General features: G+C 56.6%; 1 protein-coding gene across 1 annotated transcript in view; it reads left to right on the top strand.

Moving 5' to 3' along the window:
- Positions 1-15,253, top strand: part of KMT2D (lysine methyltransferase 2D) — a 41,796-nt gene extending 26,543 nt beyond the window's left edge. The window contains 17 exon segments of the mRNA XM_021091593.1: positions 3-2,888; positions 3,023-3,163; positions 3,288-3,455; positions 3,613-3,772; positions 4,379-4,454; positions 4,627-4,802; positions 4,902-5,032; positions 6,000-6,132; positions 6,212-6,339; positions 6,485-6,626; positions 6,629-7,624; positions 9,042-9,178; positions 9,282-9,412; positions 11,386-11,671; positions 11,900-11,973; positions 12,087-12,195; positions 12,333-15,253. Of these exon segments, the coding sequence (XP_020947252.1) occupies positions 3-2,888; positions 3,023-3,163; positions 3,288-3,455; positions 3,613-3,772; positions 4,379-4,454; positions 4,627-4,802; positions 4,902-5,032; positions 6,000-6,132; positions 6,212-6,339; positions 6,485-6,626; positions 6,629-7,624; positions 9,042-9,178; positions 9,282-9,412; positions 11,386-11,671; positions 11,900-11,973; positions 12,087-12,195; positions 12,333-12,425 (5,967 nt within the window). The 3' untranslated portion in view covers positions 12,426-15,253.

The raw sequence follows: 15,289 nt of genomic DNA, 5'->3' as shown, positions 1-15,289 counted from the left end.
AGGTCCGGAAGCAGCAGAAGGAGCACACTAATCTCATGGCAGAATATCGGAATAAGCAGCAGCAGCAGCAGCAACAACAGCAGCAGCAGCACTCAGCCGTACTGGCCCTCAGCCCTTCCCAGAGTCCCCGGCTACTCACCAAGCTTCCTGGTCAGCTGCTCCCTGGCCATGGGCTGCAGCCACCGCAGGGGCCCCCGGGTGGGCAAGCCGCAGGTCTTCGCCTGCCCCCTGGGGGCATGGCATTACCTGGACAGCCTGGTGGCCCCTTCCTCAACACCACCCTGGCCCAACAGCAGCAACAGCAACATTCTAGTGGGGCTGGGGCCCTAGCTGGCCCCTCAGGGGGCTTTTTCCCTGGCAACCTTGCTCTTCGAGGCCTAGGACCTGACTCGAGGCTTTTACAGGAAAGGCAGCTGCAGCTACAGCAGCAGCGCATGCAACTTGCCCAGAAACTGCAGCAGCAGCAACAGCAGCAGCAGCAGCAGCAGCAGCAGCAGCATCTCCTAGGACAAGTGGCAATCCAGCAGCAACAGCAGCAGGGCCAGGGTGTACAGGCGAACCAGGCCCTGGGTCCGAAGCCCCAGGGGCTTCTGCCTCCCAGCAGCCATCAGGGCCTCTTGGTCCAGCAGCTGTCCCCCCAGCCACCCCAGGGGCCCCAGGGCATGCTGGGCCCTGCGCAGGTGGCAGTGTTGCAGCAGCAGCAACAGCACCCTGGAGCTTTGGGCCCCCAGGGCCCTCACAGGCAGGTGCTTCTGACCCAGCCCCGGGTGCTGAGTTCCCCCCAGATGGCACAGCAGGGTCAAGGCCTTATGGGACACCGCCTGGTCACCGCCCAGCAGCAACAGCAGCAGCAGCACCAACAGCACCAACAACAGGGATCCATGGCAGGGCTTTCCCATCTTCAGCAGGGTCTCATGCCACACAGCGGGCAGCCCAAGTTGAGTGCTCAGCCCATGGCCTCCTTGCAGCAGCAACAGCAGCAGCTCCAGCAGCAACAGCAGCAGCTCCAGCAGCAGCAGCAGCAGCAGCTCCAGCAGCAGCAGCAGCAGCTACAACAGCAGCAGCAGCTACAACAGCAGCAGCAGCAGCAGCTACAGCAGCAACAGCTGCAGCAGCAGCAGCAGCTGCAACAGCAGCAGCAACAGCTACAACAGCAGCAGCAGCAACAGCTACAACAACAGCAGCAGCAACAGCTACAACAACAGCAGCAGCAACAGTTACAACAACAGCAGCAGCAACAGCTACAACAACAGCAGCAGATGGGCCTCTTGAGCCAGAGTCGAACTTTACTGTCTCCTCAGCAACAGCAGCAACAGCAGCCGCCGCAGCCGCCACCGCCCCAGCAGCAGGTTGCACTTGGCCCTGGCATGCCAGCCAAGCCTTTGCAACACTTTTCCAGCCCCGGAGCCGTGGGCCCAACCCTCATCCTAACGGGCAAGGAGCAAAGCATTGTAGAGACGGCTCTTCCTCCAGAGGGCACTGAGGGGCCCTCCACACAGCAGGGAGGGCCATTAGCAATAGGAGCTGTACCGGAGTCAGTGGCCACTGAACCAGGGGAGGTAAAGCCCTCACTCTCCGGAGACTCACAGCTCCTACTTGTCCAACCCCAGGTCCAGCCGCAGCCCAACTCTGTGCAGGTGCAGCCACCTCTGAGGCTCCCAGGACAACAGCAGCAGCAAGTTAACCTGCTCCACTCAGCGGGTGTGGGAAGCCATGGGCAGCCAGGTGGTGGCCCATCTTCTGAGGCCTCGTCTATGCCTCATCTGCTGACTCAGTCCTCTGTTTCCTTAGGGGAGCAGCCTGGGCCCATGACCCAGAACCTTCTGGGCTCCCAACAGCCCCTTGGACTAGAGCGGCCCATACAAAATAATGCAGGGCCACAGCCTGCCAAACCAGGATCTGTCCCCCAATCTGGGCAGGGCCTGCCTGGGGCTGGAGTCATGCCTACAGTGGGTCAGCTTCGAGCACAGCTCCAAGGAGTCCTGGCCAAAAACCCGCAGCTGCGGCACTTGAGTCCTCAGCAGCAGCAGCAGCTCCAGGCACTCCTCATGCAGCGGCAGCTACAGCAGAATCAGGCAGTACGCCAGACCCCACCCTACCAGGAGCCTGGGACCCAGCCCTCTCCCCTCCAGGGCCTCCTGGGCCGCCAACCCCAACTTGGGGGCTTCCCTGGATCCCAGACAGGCCCTCTCCAGGAGCTGGGGGCAGGACTTCGACCTCAGGGCCCACCCCGGCTCCCCGCCCCACAAGGAGCCTTATCCACAGGACCAGTCCTTGGCCCTGTCCACCCCACACCTCCGCCATCCAGCCCCCAAGAGCCAAAGAGACCTTCTTCACGGTTACCGTCCCCTAGCTCCCAGCTTCCCTCTGAGGCCCAGCTCCCCACTGCCCAGCCAGGAACCCCCAAACCCCAGGGGCCGCCCTCAGAGCTGCCTCCTGGGAGGGTCTCACCTGCTGCTGCCCAGCTTGCAGATACCTTTTTTGGCAAGGGGCTGGGACCTTGGGACCCCCCAGACAACCTAGCAGAAGCCCGGAAGCTGGAGCAAAGCAGCATGGTACCTGGGCATCTGGAGCAGGTGAATGGGCAGGCAGTGCCTGAACAACCCCATCTCAGCATCAAGCAGGAGCCTCGGGAAGAGCCATGTGCCCTGGGAGCCCAGGCAGTGAAGAGGGAAGCCAACGGGGAGCCAATGGGGGCACCAGGTACCAGCAACCACCTCCTGCTGGCAGGCCCCCGCTCAGAGGCTGGGCATCTGCTCTTGCAGAAGCTTCTACGAACAAAGAATGGGCGGGGGCCTGAGGGGCTGCGAGCTGAGATCAACGGGCACATTGACAGCAAGCTGGCTGGGCTGGAGCAGAAACTACAGGGTACCCCCAGCAACAGGGAGGTGAGTACTCTAGCTGGAGTGGAGCAGACCGAGTGGGGCCTGGAGCCCCGGGGGCAGCGTGAGCAGGTCTGGGTGAAATGAGGCGAGGGCTTTGAGGACGACAGCAGCCTTCACTGTGGGTTCGTCCGGCTTAGGATACGGCAGCAAGGAAGCCTTTGACACCGAAGCCCAAGCGGGTACAGAAGGCAAGCGACAGGTTGGTGAGCTCCCGAAAGAAGCTGCGGAAGGAGGACGGGGTCAGGGCCAGCGAGGCCTTGCTGAAACAGCTGAAACAGGTGACCCCCCGGGCGCCAGTCCCCTGGTCCCATCCCAGGATAGGGGGCAGCCTGGCCCCCAGCTGTGCAGTGGCAGAGATATACACGCCGCCGCTCTCCAACCTTGTCGTCTTGCCCCTCCTAGGAGCTGTCCCTGCTGCCCCTCACGGAGCCTACCATCACCGCCAATTTTAGTCTCTTTGCTCCCTTTGGCAGCAGCTGCCCCATCAATGGGCAGTGCCAGCTGAGGGGGGCCTTTGGAAGTGGGGCGCTGCCCACAGGCCCTGACTACTACTCCCAGCTGCTCACCAAGGTCAGAAAACTGGAAATACCTTTTGGGGACAATGAGGTTCTTGGGGAGGTGGAGGTAGGGGTGGCCAACTCGAGGATATGGTTGGTGTAGCGTAGGGCCAGGAGATATGTCAGTCTCCCTATGCCATCTTGCACACACCGCCCCACCCCGCCCCCAGAATAACCTGAGTAACCCGCCGACACCACCCTCGTCGCTGCCCCCCACCCCACCCCCATCGGTGCAGCAGAAGATGGTGAATGGTGTCACTCCATCTGAAGAGCTGGGGGAGCACCCCAAGGAGACCGCCTCTGCCCGGGACACTGAAGGGACACTGAGGGGTAGGTCAAGGATGGAGTGGGCTTCTCCTTCCCTGGGAGGTCTTGGGGGCTGGAGTCCCCTGTGGTCCAGTTTAAGATAGGAGTGGGTCGCATGCTGCTCTGGGTGCATATATGCCCAGGCACCCGAGAGAGGAAGGGCCTCTTCAGGACTGATTTGTTGGAGGCGAGAACAGGCCTCTGGAGTCCAGAGCAGGGGCACCAAGGCAGGGAGAGTGTTAATGAAGCTTTTGCTTGTAAGGAATGGCCGGCTTACTGCAGTGGCTACGAACTGCAGTCAGGTCCGGATTTGAATTCTGGCTCCTGCATTCGTTTCACTGTGTTACTGCGACCAAGGAACTTGACTGACTTGTGTGAGTCTCAGTTCTCTCACTGTAAAAGAGAATACTCGCCTGCTGGGGTAGCTGATGTAGACCATACCTAAAGAGTTACACCTTTAGAAAGGCTCAGTAAATGTAGCTCGTCTGCCCCAAGCTGGTGGATGGGTGGGCAGGTAGACAGTGGTCACGCCAGCTAAACTAGATCTTGTACCAGTTAGTTCTGGAACGCGTGGGAGAAAGCTCCATCACTCTGGCCACCCTTAGCCTGACTGTTCTGCTCACTCCTCAGATGCTTCAGAGGTGAAGAGTCTAGACCTGCTGGCTGCCTTGCCTACACCCCCTCACAATCAGACTGAGGATGTCAGGTGCGAGAGGGGCTGGTAATGGGGATGAGGAATTGGGGTGCAGGACCGCTTGCCTTATTTTCCCCTTGGCCAGTGGCAGATTTCACGTAAGCCTGCGACATGCGCTAATCTCTAGACTTGGGAGGGGGCCTCTGCAGGGATGTAGCAGCAAAGGTCTCCTTTTGGCCCACAGGATGGAGAGTGACGAAGACAGCGATTCTCCTGACAGCATTGTGCCGGCTTCATCCCCCGAGAGCATCCTGGGAGAGGAGGCCCCTCGTTTCCCTCAGCTGGGCTCAGGCCGATGGGAGCAGGAAGAGCGTGCTCTCTCCCCCGTCATCCCCATCATTCCTCGAGCCAGCATCCCAGGTAGAGGTTGCTCTGGGTGCGGAGAGGGCCAGGCCGCATTGTCACTGGGGGCAGGGGAGAGAGGCGGCCGGAGCTCACACACGTCCCTCTCTCTCTCAGTCTTCCCAGAGAGCAAACCTTATGGGGCCCTGGATCTGGAGGCCCCTGGGAAGCTGCCTGCTACAACTTGGGAAAAGGGCAAAGGAAGCGAGGTTTCAGTCATGCTGACGGTTTCTGCTGCGGCGGCCAAGGTATATCCTGGGGGTGCCTAGGTGGATGCTGGTCAGAGGGCAGTCCTAGGAGCGCGTCTGGATAAATCCAGTCATTCAAGACTGTGCATTGACCGCAGTTCCCGTCGTGGCGCAGTGGTTAACGAATCCGACTAGGAACCATGAGGTTGCGGGTTCGATCTCTGGCCCTGCTCAGCGGGTTAAGGATCTGGCGTTGCCGTGAGCTGTGGTGTAGGTTGCAGACGCGGCTCGGATCCTGTGTTGCTGTGGCTCTGGCGTAGGCCGGTGGCTACAGCTCTGATTTAGTCCCTAGCCTGGGAACCTCCATATGCCACAGGAGTGGGCCTAGAAATGGCAAAAAGACAAAAAAAAAAAAAAGACTGTGCATTGAGGACCTACTGTGTAGGCAAGCCTGAGCCAGACTGTGGGATTAGGGAAAATGAAGTGTTGAGGGGTCCCTGCCCTCGGGGGGTGGGGGGCTCACAGTTCAGCGGTTCAGTGGTAAAGACATTTAAGTCAACAAATAGAAAAGTGTGTGTGATGTGACAAGTCCTACAAAACAGTATGTCCACGGTCACATTGGGTGGAATTCTGTTCCTTTGAAACTGTTATTAGAGTTTTGTGGTCAGAGAAAATTGGAAACCCAAATTAAAATAACGAAACAGATACCTTTACTACAAGACTCTTCAGACCTTTTATTTTGCTAATGTGTAGGGTGAATTTCCAAGCAGTGGACCTAGTGTGTGTCATTTCCTAAACTTAGTTGACACAAGTCTCTTTTTGGGGAGCTCCTGTTAATGCCACAGCAGTTTGGAAGAGGCTGCCCGTAAAGGAAACGCATGAGAAGAGCCGGATGGCATAGGGGCTGGACAGACCGGCTGCTTGGGGAGTTGGGTTGTGGGTGTCATTGTCCCACTGAGCTGGTAGTAGTTCTCCCTCCACACACACTGTCGACACGGCTCTCCCATCCCCTTTCCTGTCCTGGCAGAACCTGAATGGTGTGATGGTGGCAGTGGCAGAGCTGCTAAGCATGAAGATCCCCAACTCCTATGAGGTGCTGTTCCCAGAGAGCCCTGCCCGGGTGGGCATCGAGCCTAAGAAGGGGGAAGCCGAGGGCCCTGGTGAGTATGGCAGGCAAACTCTTCGGGACCTGCAGGGAACGATTCCTGCTAGGAGGCTCTGACCCCTTCCTTCCTGCAGGCGGGAAAGAAAAGGGCCTGGGAGGCAAGAGCCCAGAAGCTGGCCCCGATTGGCTGAAGCAGTTTGATGCGGTGTTGCCTGGCTATACCCTCAAGAGCCAGTTAGACATCTTGAGTCTCCTCAAACAGGTGCGTCTCTTGGAGAAACGGGTGGGTATCTGGCCAGGACAGAGAAAGGCCGAGGGCTTTGGGGCGGGTGGAGTCTGGGTGGGAGGAGAGAGGTGACGAGTTAAGTGAGCAGCTGGCACTAACCGGCCGGGGCATCTTCCCATAGGAGAGCCCCGCCCCGGAGCCACCCACCCAACACAGCTACACCTACAACGTCTCCAACCTGGACGTGCGACAGCTCTCGGCCCCGCCTCCCGAAGAACCCTCCCCACCCCCCTCCCCTTTGGCACCCTCCCCTGCCAGCCCCCCGCCGAACCCTTGGTTGAACTTCCAGCGGAACCCCCAGCTGAGCCACCCGTTCCCTCGCCTCTGCCACTGGCCTCGTCCCCTGAAGCAGCCCGGCCCAAGCCCCGAGCCCGGCCTTCTGAAGAAGGCGAAGATTCTCGGCCCCCTCGCCTCAAAAAGTGGAAGGGAGTGCGCTGGAAGCGGCTCCGGCTGCTGCTCACCATCCAGAAGGGCAGCGGGCGGCAGGAGGATGAGCGGGAAGTGGCAGAGTTTATGGAACAGCTTGGCACAGCCCTGCGACCCGACAAGGTGCCTCGAGACATGCGGCGCTGCTGCTTCTGTCATGAGGAGGGGGATGGGGCCACTGACGGGCCAGCCCGCCTGCTGAACCTGGACCTGGACCTGTGGGTGCACCTCAACTGTGCCCTGTGGTCCACAGAGGTGTATGAGACCCAGGGCGGGGCGCTGATGAACGTGGAGGTTGCCTTGCACCGAGGACTGCTCACCAAGTGCTCCCTGTGCCAGCGCACTGGTGCCACCAGCAGCTGCAATCGCATGCGTTGCCCCAATGTCTACCATTTTGCCTGCGCCATCCGCGCCAAGTGCATGTTCTTCAAGGACAAGACCATGCTCTGTCCGATGCATAAGATCAAGGGGCCGTGTGAGCAGGAGCTGAGCTCTTTTGCTGTCTTCCGGCGGGTCTACATCGAGCGAGATGAGGTTAAGCAAATCGCCAGCATCATCCAGCGTGGAGAGCGGCTGCACATGTTCCGTGTGGGGGGCCTTGTGTTCCACGCCATTGGACAGCTGCTCCCCCACCAGATGGCCGACTTCCACAGTGCCACCGCCCTCTATCCTGTGGGCTACGAGGCCACGCGCATCTACTGGAGCCTCCGCACTAACAACCGCCGCTGCTGCTACCGCTGCTCCATCGGCGAAAACAACGGCCGGCCGGAATTCATGATCAAAGTCATGGAGCAGGGCCTGGAGGACCTGGTCTTCACTGACGCCTCTCCCCAGGGTGAGCGTGGGGCCCTGGAAGCAGTAGTACGGAATTGGGCAAGGTTCTCCCAGAATCTCCTTTGCAGTGTTGAAAAGAGATCTGTAGGCTCCTCGTGAGGGATTTATTGCTCCCACTTTGGGCACTTGGAGGTCTCTTGAAGATCCCCAGAGATCTCCCTTTTAACTGAAGGTATTTTGCTTGTCTGACTACGCATTTTCTAGCTCCTTTTCTTAACCTCATTGGAACTAAAGGCTACAGTCCTGAGACCCTGTCATCCAGCTCCCCAGTCTGATCCTGGCCTTGAGTTCCTTATGGTTGCTTTTCCCTGGATAAAATCTTTGGATCTTAGTTTGAGTGTTAAAGATAAAAATAACAGTAAATAACAGTTACACTGTAGTGAGCACGTACCGTGGGCCACAAACTAAGCTAAATGATGGATGTAGGTTATTTCATTCACATAGTCCTACAAGGTAAGTGCTATTATTATGCCAGGTTTGTCTATAGACTGAGTTGTGTAGAGAGATTTAAGTATTTGCCTTAAGAGCCCACGACCGGGAGTTCCCATTGTAGCTCAGCAGGTTAAGAACCTGATACTGTCTCTCTGAGGATGTGGGTTCTATCCCTGGCTTCGCTCAGTGAGTTAAGGATCCGGCACTGCTGCGAGCTGTGGCGTAGGTTGCAGACGTGGCTTGGGTCAGGTGTTGCCGTGGCTGTGCTCTAGGCTGGCAGCTGCAGCACCTGTTCTACCCCTATTCTGGGAACTTCCATATGCCACATGTATAGCGGTAAAAAGAAGAAAAAGAGAAAAAGACCCCATGGAATTCCTGTTGTGGTGCAGCAGAAACGAATCTGACTAGGAACCATGAGGTCGCGGGTTCGATCCCTGTCCTTGCTCGGGGGTTAAGGATCCGGCATTGTTGTGAGCTGTGGTGTAGGTTGCAGATGCGGCTCAGATCTGGTGTTGCTGTGGCTCTAGCGTAGGCTGGCAGCTGTAGCTCCGATTTGACCCCTAGCCTGGGAACCTCCATGTGCTGCGGGTGTGGCCTTAAAAAGCGGAAAAAAAAAAAAAAGACCACATGGCCAGTATTAGAACCTGAACCCAAGTCTTCTCAATAAAACATGCCTGTTGTTCTGGCTCTCAGTAAAGCCCAGGGCCTGTGCCGCCACGTATCCTGGGCTCTGGGCCCGTGTGTCTGTGTCACATCACAAGGCCACATCACAAGGCTTGCTGTTGCCACTTCAGGGTGGGACGCCTCCTGGCTTGTTGAGGGAGCCCGAGATTGGGAGTCCGAGGGGGGGTCCTGAAGCATCACCCACCCTCTTGACAGCAAGGTGGGCAAGGCTCCAGAAAACAACTAGCTTTGGATTGAGATTAGAGTGGAGGTCATCGAGCAGAAGTTGCCTCTGAGGGCTGTCCTGTTTCCTTGCCTCTTAGCTGTGTGGAATCGCATCATCGAGCCTGTGGCCGCCATGAGGAAAGAGGCCGACATGCTGCGGCTCTTCCCCGAGTACCTGAAAGGCGAGGAGCTCTTTGGGCTGACGGTGCACGCCGTGCTGCGCATAGCTGAATCAGTAAGGCGGGGCCAGGGCCGGGGCCGGGGCCGGGGGGGCACCGGGGATGTCGGTCCTGCCCCAGACGTGCTCAGGCTAAAGCGAGCATGACCTGTGCCCACAGCTGCCCGGAGTGGAAAGCTGTCAAAATTATTTATTCCGCTATGGACGCCACCCCCTGATGGAGCTACCGCTCATGATCAACCCCACTGGTTGTGCCCGATCAGAGCCTAAAATTCTCACACACTACAAACGGTGAGCTTGTGAGGCTGGGGCCAAGGGGTGTGGGGATGGGGGTTGGTAGGGGCCCTCTGGCCAATTAGGAGTGCTTGGGGGACAGATCAGAGTTACCTTGGAGAGACCGGGGGTTCACTCTAGGCTCCTGATTAGAGGGTGCCCAGGTAGCACTCGGGTGTCCCTTTCCTCCGACCCGACCTCCTCAGGTGTTCTGGGTTGACCTGCAATCTAGGGACAGACTTATCTTGGGCACCTGGGACTGGCCATCGGGGAGGTTCTGGGTAAACAGTGGTGACATTTTATAAAATGCGTAAAGGACCCGGTCACCACCTTCCTCTCCTGTTTTGCCTCCAGGGAGCCTGTGATGCTCCCAAACCTCAGACTGACACCCCGTGAGTGCTAGGTTCGGTTCGCCTTCCCTTCCCCAGGCTGAGTTGGTGTCAAAGATAAATAATTAGGAATATGGTAGAAAAATAATAAAACCTTACATTCGTATAGCACTTTATACTTTTTTTTTCAAAGCGTTTTCACATCCATTATCTCATTTGATCCTCACAACAACCTTATGAGGTAGGTAGGGCAGGTGGTATGGTCCCCATTTTACAGCTGAGAAAACCGAGACCCAGAAAGGTTAAGTGACTAGACGAAGGTCACACAGCTGGGACCAGAGTCTTGCATCTTGACTTGTGGTTCACTGTGCTTTCTGTGTACCACAGTAGCCTGACCTTGGTCCCCGGGTAGAGGGAGGCAGAAGCCATGATAGGAGGGCTTTTTCGAAGGCCTTTGGTTGCTCCTCGGGGCTGTCGTGGAGCGTCAGACTCTACCCCACTCTTTCCTAGTCCTTGGTGCTCTACAGCAGTGGTCTTCAAACTGTGCGTGTTCCAGAAAGCCCTGGAACACATAAACCGAGTGGGCAGGAGTTCCCGTCATGGCTTAGTGAAGCGAATCTGACTAGCGAATCCATGAGGACGCAGGTTTGATCCCTGGCCTTGCTCAGTGGGTTAAGGATCCGGCATTGCCATGAGCTGTGGTGTAGGCTGCAGATACAGCTCAGATCTGTGGCTATGGTGTAGGCGAGCGGCTACAGCTCCAATTCGACCCCTAGCCTGGGAACCTCCAGGTGCTGCAGGTGCGGCCCTAAAAAAGAAAACTAAAACTAAATAAAATAAACTGAGTGGGCAGAACTTGGCCCTCTCTATACGTAACTCCCCCTTCCCCAAATTGGATTCAACCAGAAGAGTTCCATTTCTGTCTAGTTTACACATTGGAGTTCCTGTAAGGCTTCGTTAAAGGAAAAAAAAAGATTTCTGCTATATGAAAGAGAATCAAAAACGTTTGAAAACCACTGTTTTGGGATGGGCAAGAATTTGGCTGGTGCCCTAGGGTGGTGAAAAGGCATCCTGCTAGGCAGCAGTCATTCCCCTGCACTGAGCCATCTGCACGGAGCCCAATGTTATATCAGAGACAGGGACAGTGCAAGGAAGGCAAGGGTACCACCTTTTGGCTGTGAATCCAGAGCCGATTTTAATTCAAGTCCAGCCCAATGTCATAGACATGGCCCCCATTTTCAGAGCTTCCAGCACGAGGAGGAGGTGGGACTCAGATATTTGAACAAATCATGAGCTTAAATTCCAGGCCTGGGCTGCCTGGGAAGACCTCCCAGAGGAGCCTGGCCTTGGGTCCAGTGTGGCAGGAGGGTGGCAGAAAGAGGGGAGATGGGAGAGCGGGCTCAGTGTAGGGGAATCAGCGCCCTTTTCCCTCCCTCCATGCCCCGCCCCCCCCCATCCTGGGCTCTCTCTGTCTCCCAGGGTGTTGGAAGGGTCCCTGTAGCTAGTGGCTGCCTCTCCAAAGCCAAGGCCCCAATGCCTCTCCTCCATTCCCGAGGCAGCACACACCCCAGACTGGAGCGTTGCACCTCCCAGGGAGGAAGTGGGTGGTGTGTGCCTGGTCTGAGGGAGAGCTGTCTTGTCATGGACTGTATCACCTCCCAGGCCCCACACTCTGAACAGCACCAGCATGTCCAAGGCCTATCAGAGCACCTTCACAGGCGAGACCAACACCCCGTACAGCAAGCAGTTCGTGCACTCCAAGTCATCTCAGTATCGGCGGCTCCGCACCGAGTGGAAGAACAATGTGTATCTGGCTCGCTCCCGTATCCAGGGCCTGGGGCTCTACGCAGCCAAGGACCTAGAAAAGCACACAATGGTCATCGAGTACATTGGCACCATCATTCGCAACGAGGTGGCCAACCGGCGGGAGAAGATCTATGAGGAGCAGGTATGGGCTGGCAGAGGGGCCGTCGGGGTGCGTGGTCCACACTTAGCCAAGGGTGAGGGGCGGGGTTGGGTCCAGAGGAGCTGGTGCAGAGCTGTGGAAAGAGGAGAGGAGAGGCAGGAGACAGGAGAAATGAAGAGAAGCCCACCGCCCAAGTCCACCACCTGAGCCCACCACCACCACGGCTGTTCTCTGACCTTCTTGCTCCTTCTGCAACCTCTGCCTTTCTAGAATCGAGGCATCTACATGTTTCGAATAAACAATGAACATGTGATTGATGCTACGTTGACCGGAGGCCCTGCCAGGTGAGAGGGGCATGAGTAAGGAGAGATTTAGGGGGTCTCTGGGGGTGGGCCAACAAGGAGCCAGAGTCATCCAACTCAATTGCCTGCCACTCCTGACCTGTTCCACTGCCCAGGTACATTAACCATTCCTGTGCCCCTAACTGTGTGGCAGAAGTTGTGACCTTTGACAAGGAGGACAAAATCATCATCATCTCGAGCCGGCGAATCCCCAAAGGAGAGGAGGTAGGAGGAAACATCCTCAGCGAGCGACAGAGCAGCTCCCTCTTCCCTGCCATCGCCCCCAGTCCAATTCCAGGGCCACTGCCCGCCCCCACTTCCTCTGGGGGATGGGCCCTGATTCTGCCCTCTTCTCATTGCAGCTGACCTATGACTATCAGTTTGATTTTGAGGACGATCAGCACAAGATCCCCTGCCACTGTGGAGCCTGGAATTGTCGGAAATGGATGAACTAAGAAGCGTTGAGGCTACCAGGCAGGGGAGTCCCCCCACCCCCAACCTCTTCCCTGAAAGGGATGAGGGGGAAGAGAGGTAGCAGCCAGAGCCAGGACCCAGGGCTGGGGCTGCCGGCTGACCGGAGCCCCGGAGCAGGAGGCTGGGGCGGAGGGCCCTAGGCCAAGCCCACCCTGGGCACCAGGGATGACCCTCTTCCCCGCCACCGGCCCCCAGGCTGGCATCTCTGCCCCCAGCTCCAGGAGGGGCCAGACAGAAGCAGCCATTGGGCATCTCAGGTTTGAGGGGGATATGGGCCGGGAACTACCCAGAAGCATCTGGGAGGCAGCAGGGAGGGGGGAGGAGGATGTGTGGCCGGGCCTCACAGCCCTGCTGCTCCCACCGACCTCTCTGGCCCAACTCAAGGCTGCAAAGAGACTTGACTAAGCTTGACAATCCCAAAGGCCGGGTCCCACACCTGGCCCTGCCTGCCGGGTCCTGCCCCCACCCTCACCCCCATCCCCTTCCCTCTCAATCTGTCTCTGTCTCCCTCTTCTCCTTTGTGTCTCTGTCTCTCTATGGGTTGTGTTTCCTTGTTTTCCACTCTGACAAATGCAACATGAACGGGAAAGAGGCGCCCAGCTGCCCAGGAGGGCAAGCCAGGCAAGCCGGGCAAGGAGACCCCGCACCCACACCTACCTCATTTAAGTGTTGGATTTTTTGCTGTTTTGAAATGTGAGACCCTCTCCAAGCCCCCTACTGCCCCAACCCTCTCCCCCACCTCACTGCCCTCTTCTGAGTGGGTGGAAGGGGGGTAGGAGGAAGAAGAAAAAAAACAACAACAAAAAATCCCTCTTTGTTTTTAATTATGGGCATGGGATGGTGGTTGAGGCTAATGATGATGAAGATTGGGGATGACTGGCCCCTAGTTGCTCTAGGACTTCCTTCTCCATCTGGACATGGGGGCAGGAGGGGCGTGCTAAAGCTAGGACCAGGATATCCCCCTCCTGTTTTCCCAGCCCCATCATGAGCCCATTTGCCCTCCAGCCCCTGGACGGGGTGGATGGGTGGTAGGGTGAGGGCTATCCCTGAGTGGCATGCCCATACCCAGTGAGGCAGGGTGTGGCCCGGAGCTCCCACTTTCCCTTGGTCACCAAACTGCTGCTGGTCTGGTGGGAAGGGGTGGTGATGTGGGGGTGGGGGAGCTTAGTGTCAGCGCGGGGAGGGTGGGGGGTATTTATCTATTTATACATGGGATTGTACATAGTCTTGTGGGGCATGGGGGAGCCGGCTGGAGGTGAGAACCCTCCCCTCTCCCCCCACCCCCGGGGAGAGCAAATGTAAAACTACTAATTTTTGTGCTTTATATATTCTATATAAATATATCTATTTTCTTTTTACAAAACCAGTTTATAAATGGTAGGGGGGTGTGGGGCGGACACATGGAGCTCCCCTTGTGGGGGGGCCCCCTCCATTACCCAACCTACCGCCCTTTTCCTCACCCCCTCCTCCCCACCCCCTGGCTGTGACTGCTGTAAGGTGGGGGTGTAGAGGCTGGGCGATTCCCACCCCCTTTTGTATAGTTGGACTATGTTATAACGCACAAAAGTGAGCTGGCCCCAGGGGGAGCCAGAGGGTAATGGGTTCCCCTGCCTCCCTTTCCTTCCCCTTTCTGCCCAAGCTTGTGCTGCAGTTGAACCTCTTCCTGGGGGTAGGGGTAGGTCCGGGGGTAGATGCGGCCCCAGACCCCTCTCTGGTAGGGAGCCGTGGGGATGAAGATGAAGCTTATATGCAGTTCTCTCCTAGGGGCTGTGGGCAAAGGGCATTTTGTAATTAATATTTTCAAGAATCAAATATCTGGAGTGTAGGGGTGGGCTTGGTGGCGGTGTGTGGGCAGGCCTGCTGGAGGGGGAGCACGGTCGCTGTTGTGATTTTAGGTTTGTTTTTGTTTTGTTTTTGAATTTGGGGGGTTGCGGATTGATGGGGGTAGGGAGATTTTTTTTTTTTTTTTAAGCTGCTTCCTCAACTGTTTCAAGCTGCAAATGTTTAAGAGGATAACATCCCACCCCCACCCCCACCCCCACCCCCACAGAAACCACTGTAATGAAATCAGACAGTGGGGAGACTGGGCTGCTGACCCCAAAGCCATTGGATGTTCCTTTTCCAAGAGCAAAAGGTCTAGGCTCCAGGGATGGGGAGATTTGGCTCCAGTGAGTCAGGCCCTGGTTGGGGCTTGGGCCCTGGGATTGGGAAAAGGGGATGGGGCAGACTTTGTAAGCGTATGCTAGGTATCCGATAGTCCTGTAGAATTTAGTGAAGAAACCTTATACAGTTTTTAATTTTTATATAAACTAACTCAGACCCAAGCTACAAGGTTGGAATTTTGGTTGTTGGTTTTTTTTTTTTTTTTTAAGTACCCCGCCTGTATAATTGCATCAGAATTCCCTCCCCCACCCCCACCCCCGTGTTTGTATTTTGGGTTGGTTTACACTTGCACATATTCAATTTTCAGTTTTTCCCCTTTACGGTCTTCTCCCCTCACCTCCAGGACCCTCCCCCTTTTTAAAAAATAAATCTCTGACAAGTGTGAATCCCGTGAAGACTTTATTTTGTGTTGTGTGTATCCTGTACAGCAAGGTTGGTCCTTCGTAACAACGGATGAAATGATTCCCTTTTTTAAAGCGCCCTCTCTCCCTCCACCCCCAGCGCCCCTGTCCTTGGCATGTTTTGTATCAGCGATCATTCTGAACTGTACATAATTTATGTTGCAAGAGGCAAAGGGCAAGTTTTGGATTTTGCTTCTTCCAAGTTTGTTTTTAAACGACAAATAAAAAAAAGAACATTTTAAATACAAGCGGCTCCGTCCCGTCACCCTCGCCGTCGGTGG

Source organism: Sus scrofa, chromosome 5 (assembly GCF_000003025.6).
Source record: "Sus scrofa isolate TJ Tabasco breed Duroc chromosome 5, Sscrofa11.1, whole genome shotgun sequence".
NCBI lineage: Eukaryota > Metazoa > Chordata > Mammalia > Artiodactyla > Suidae > Sus > Sus scrofa.
The sequence above is the reverse complement of the archived record's forward strand: the minus strand, read 5'-3'. Positions and strand labels throughout refer to the sequence as shown.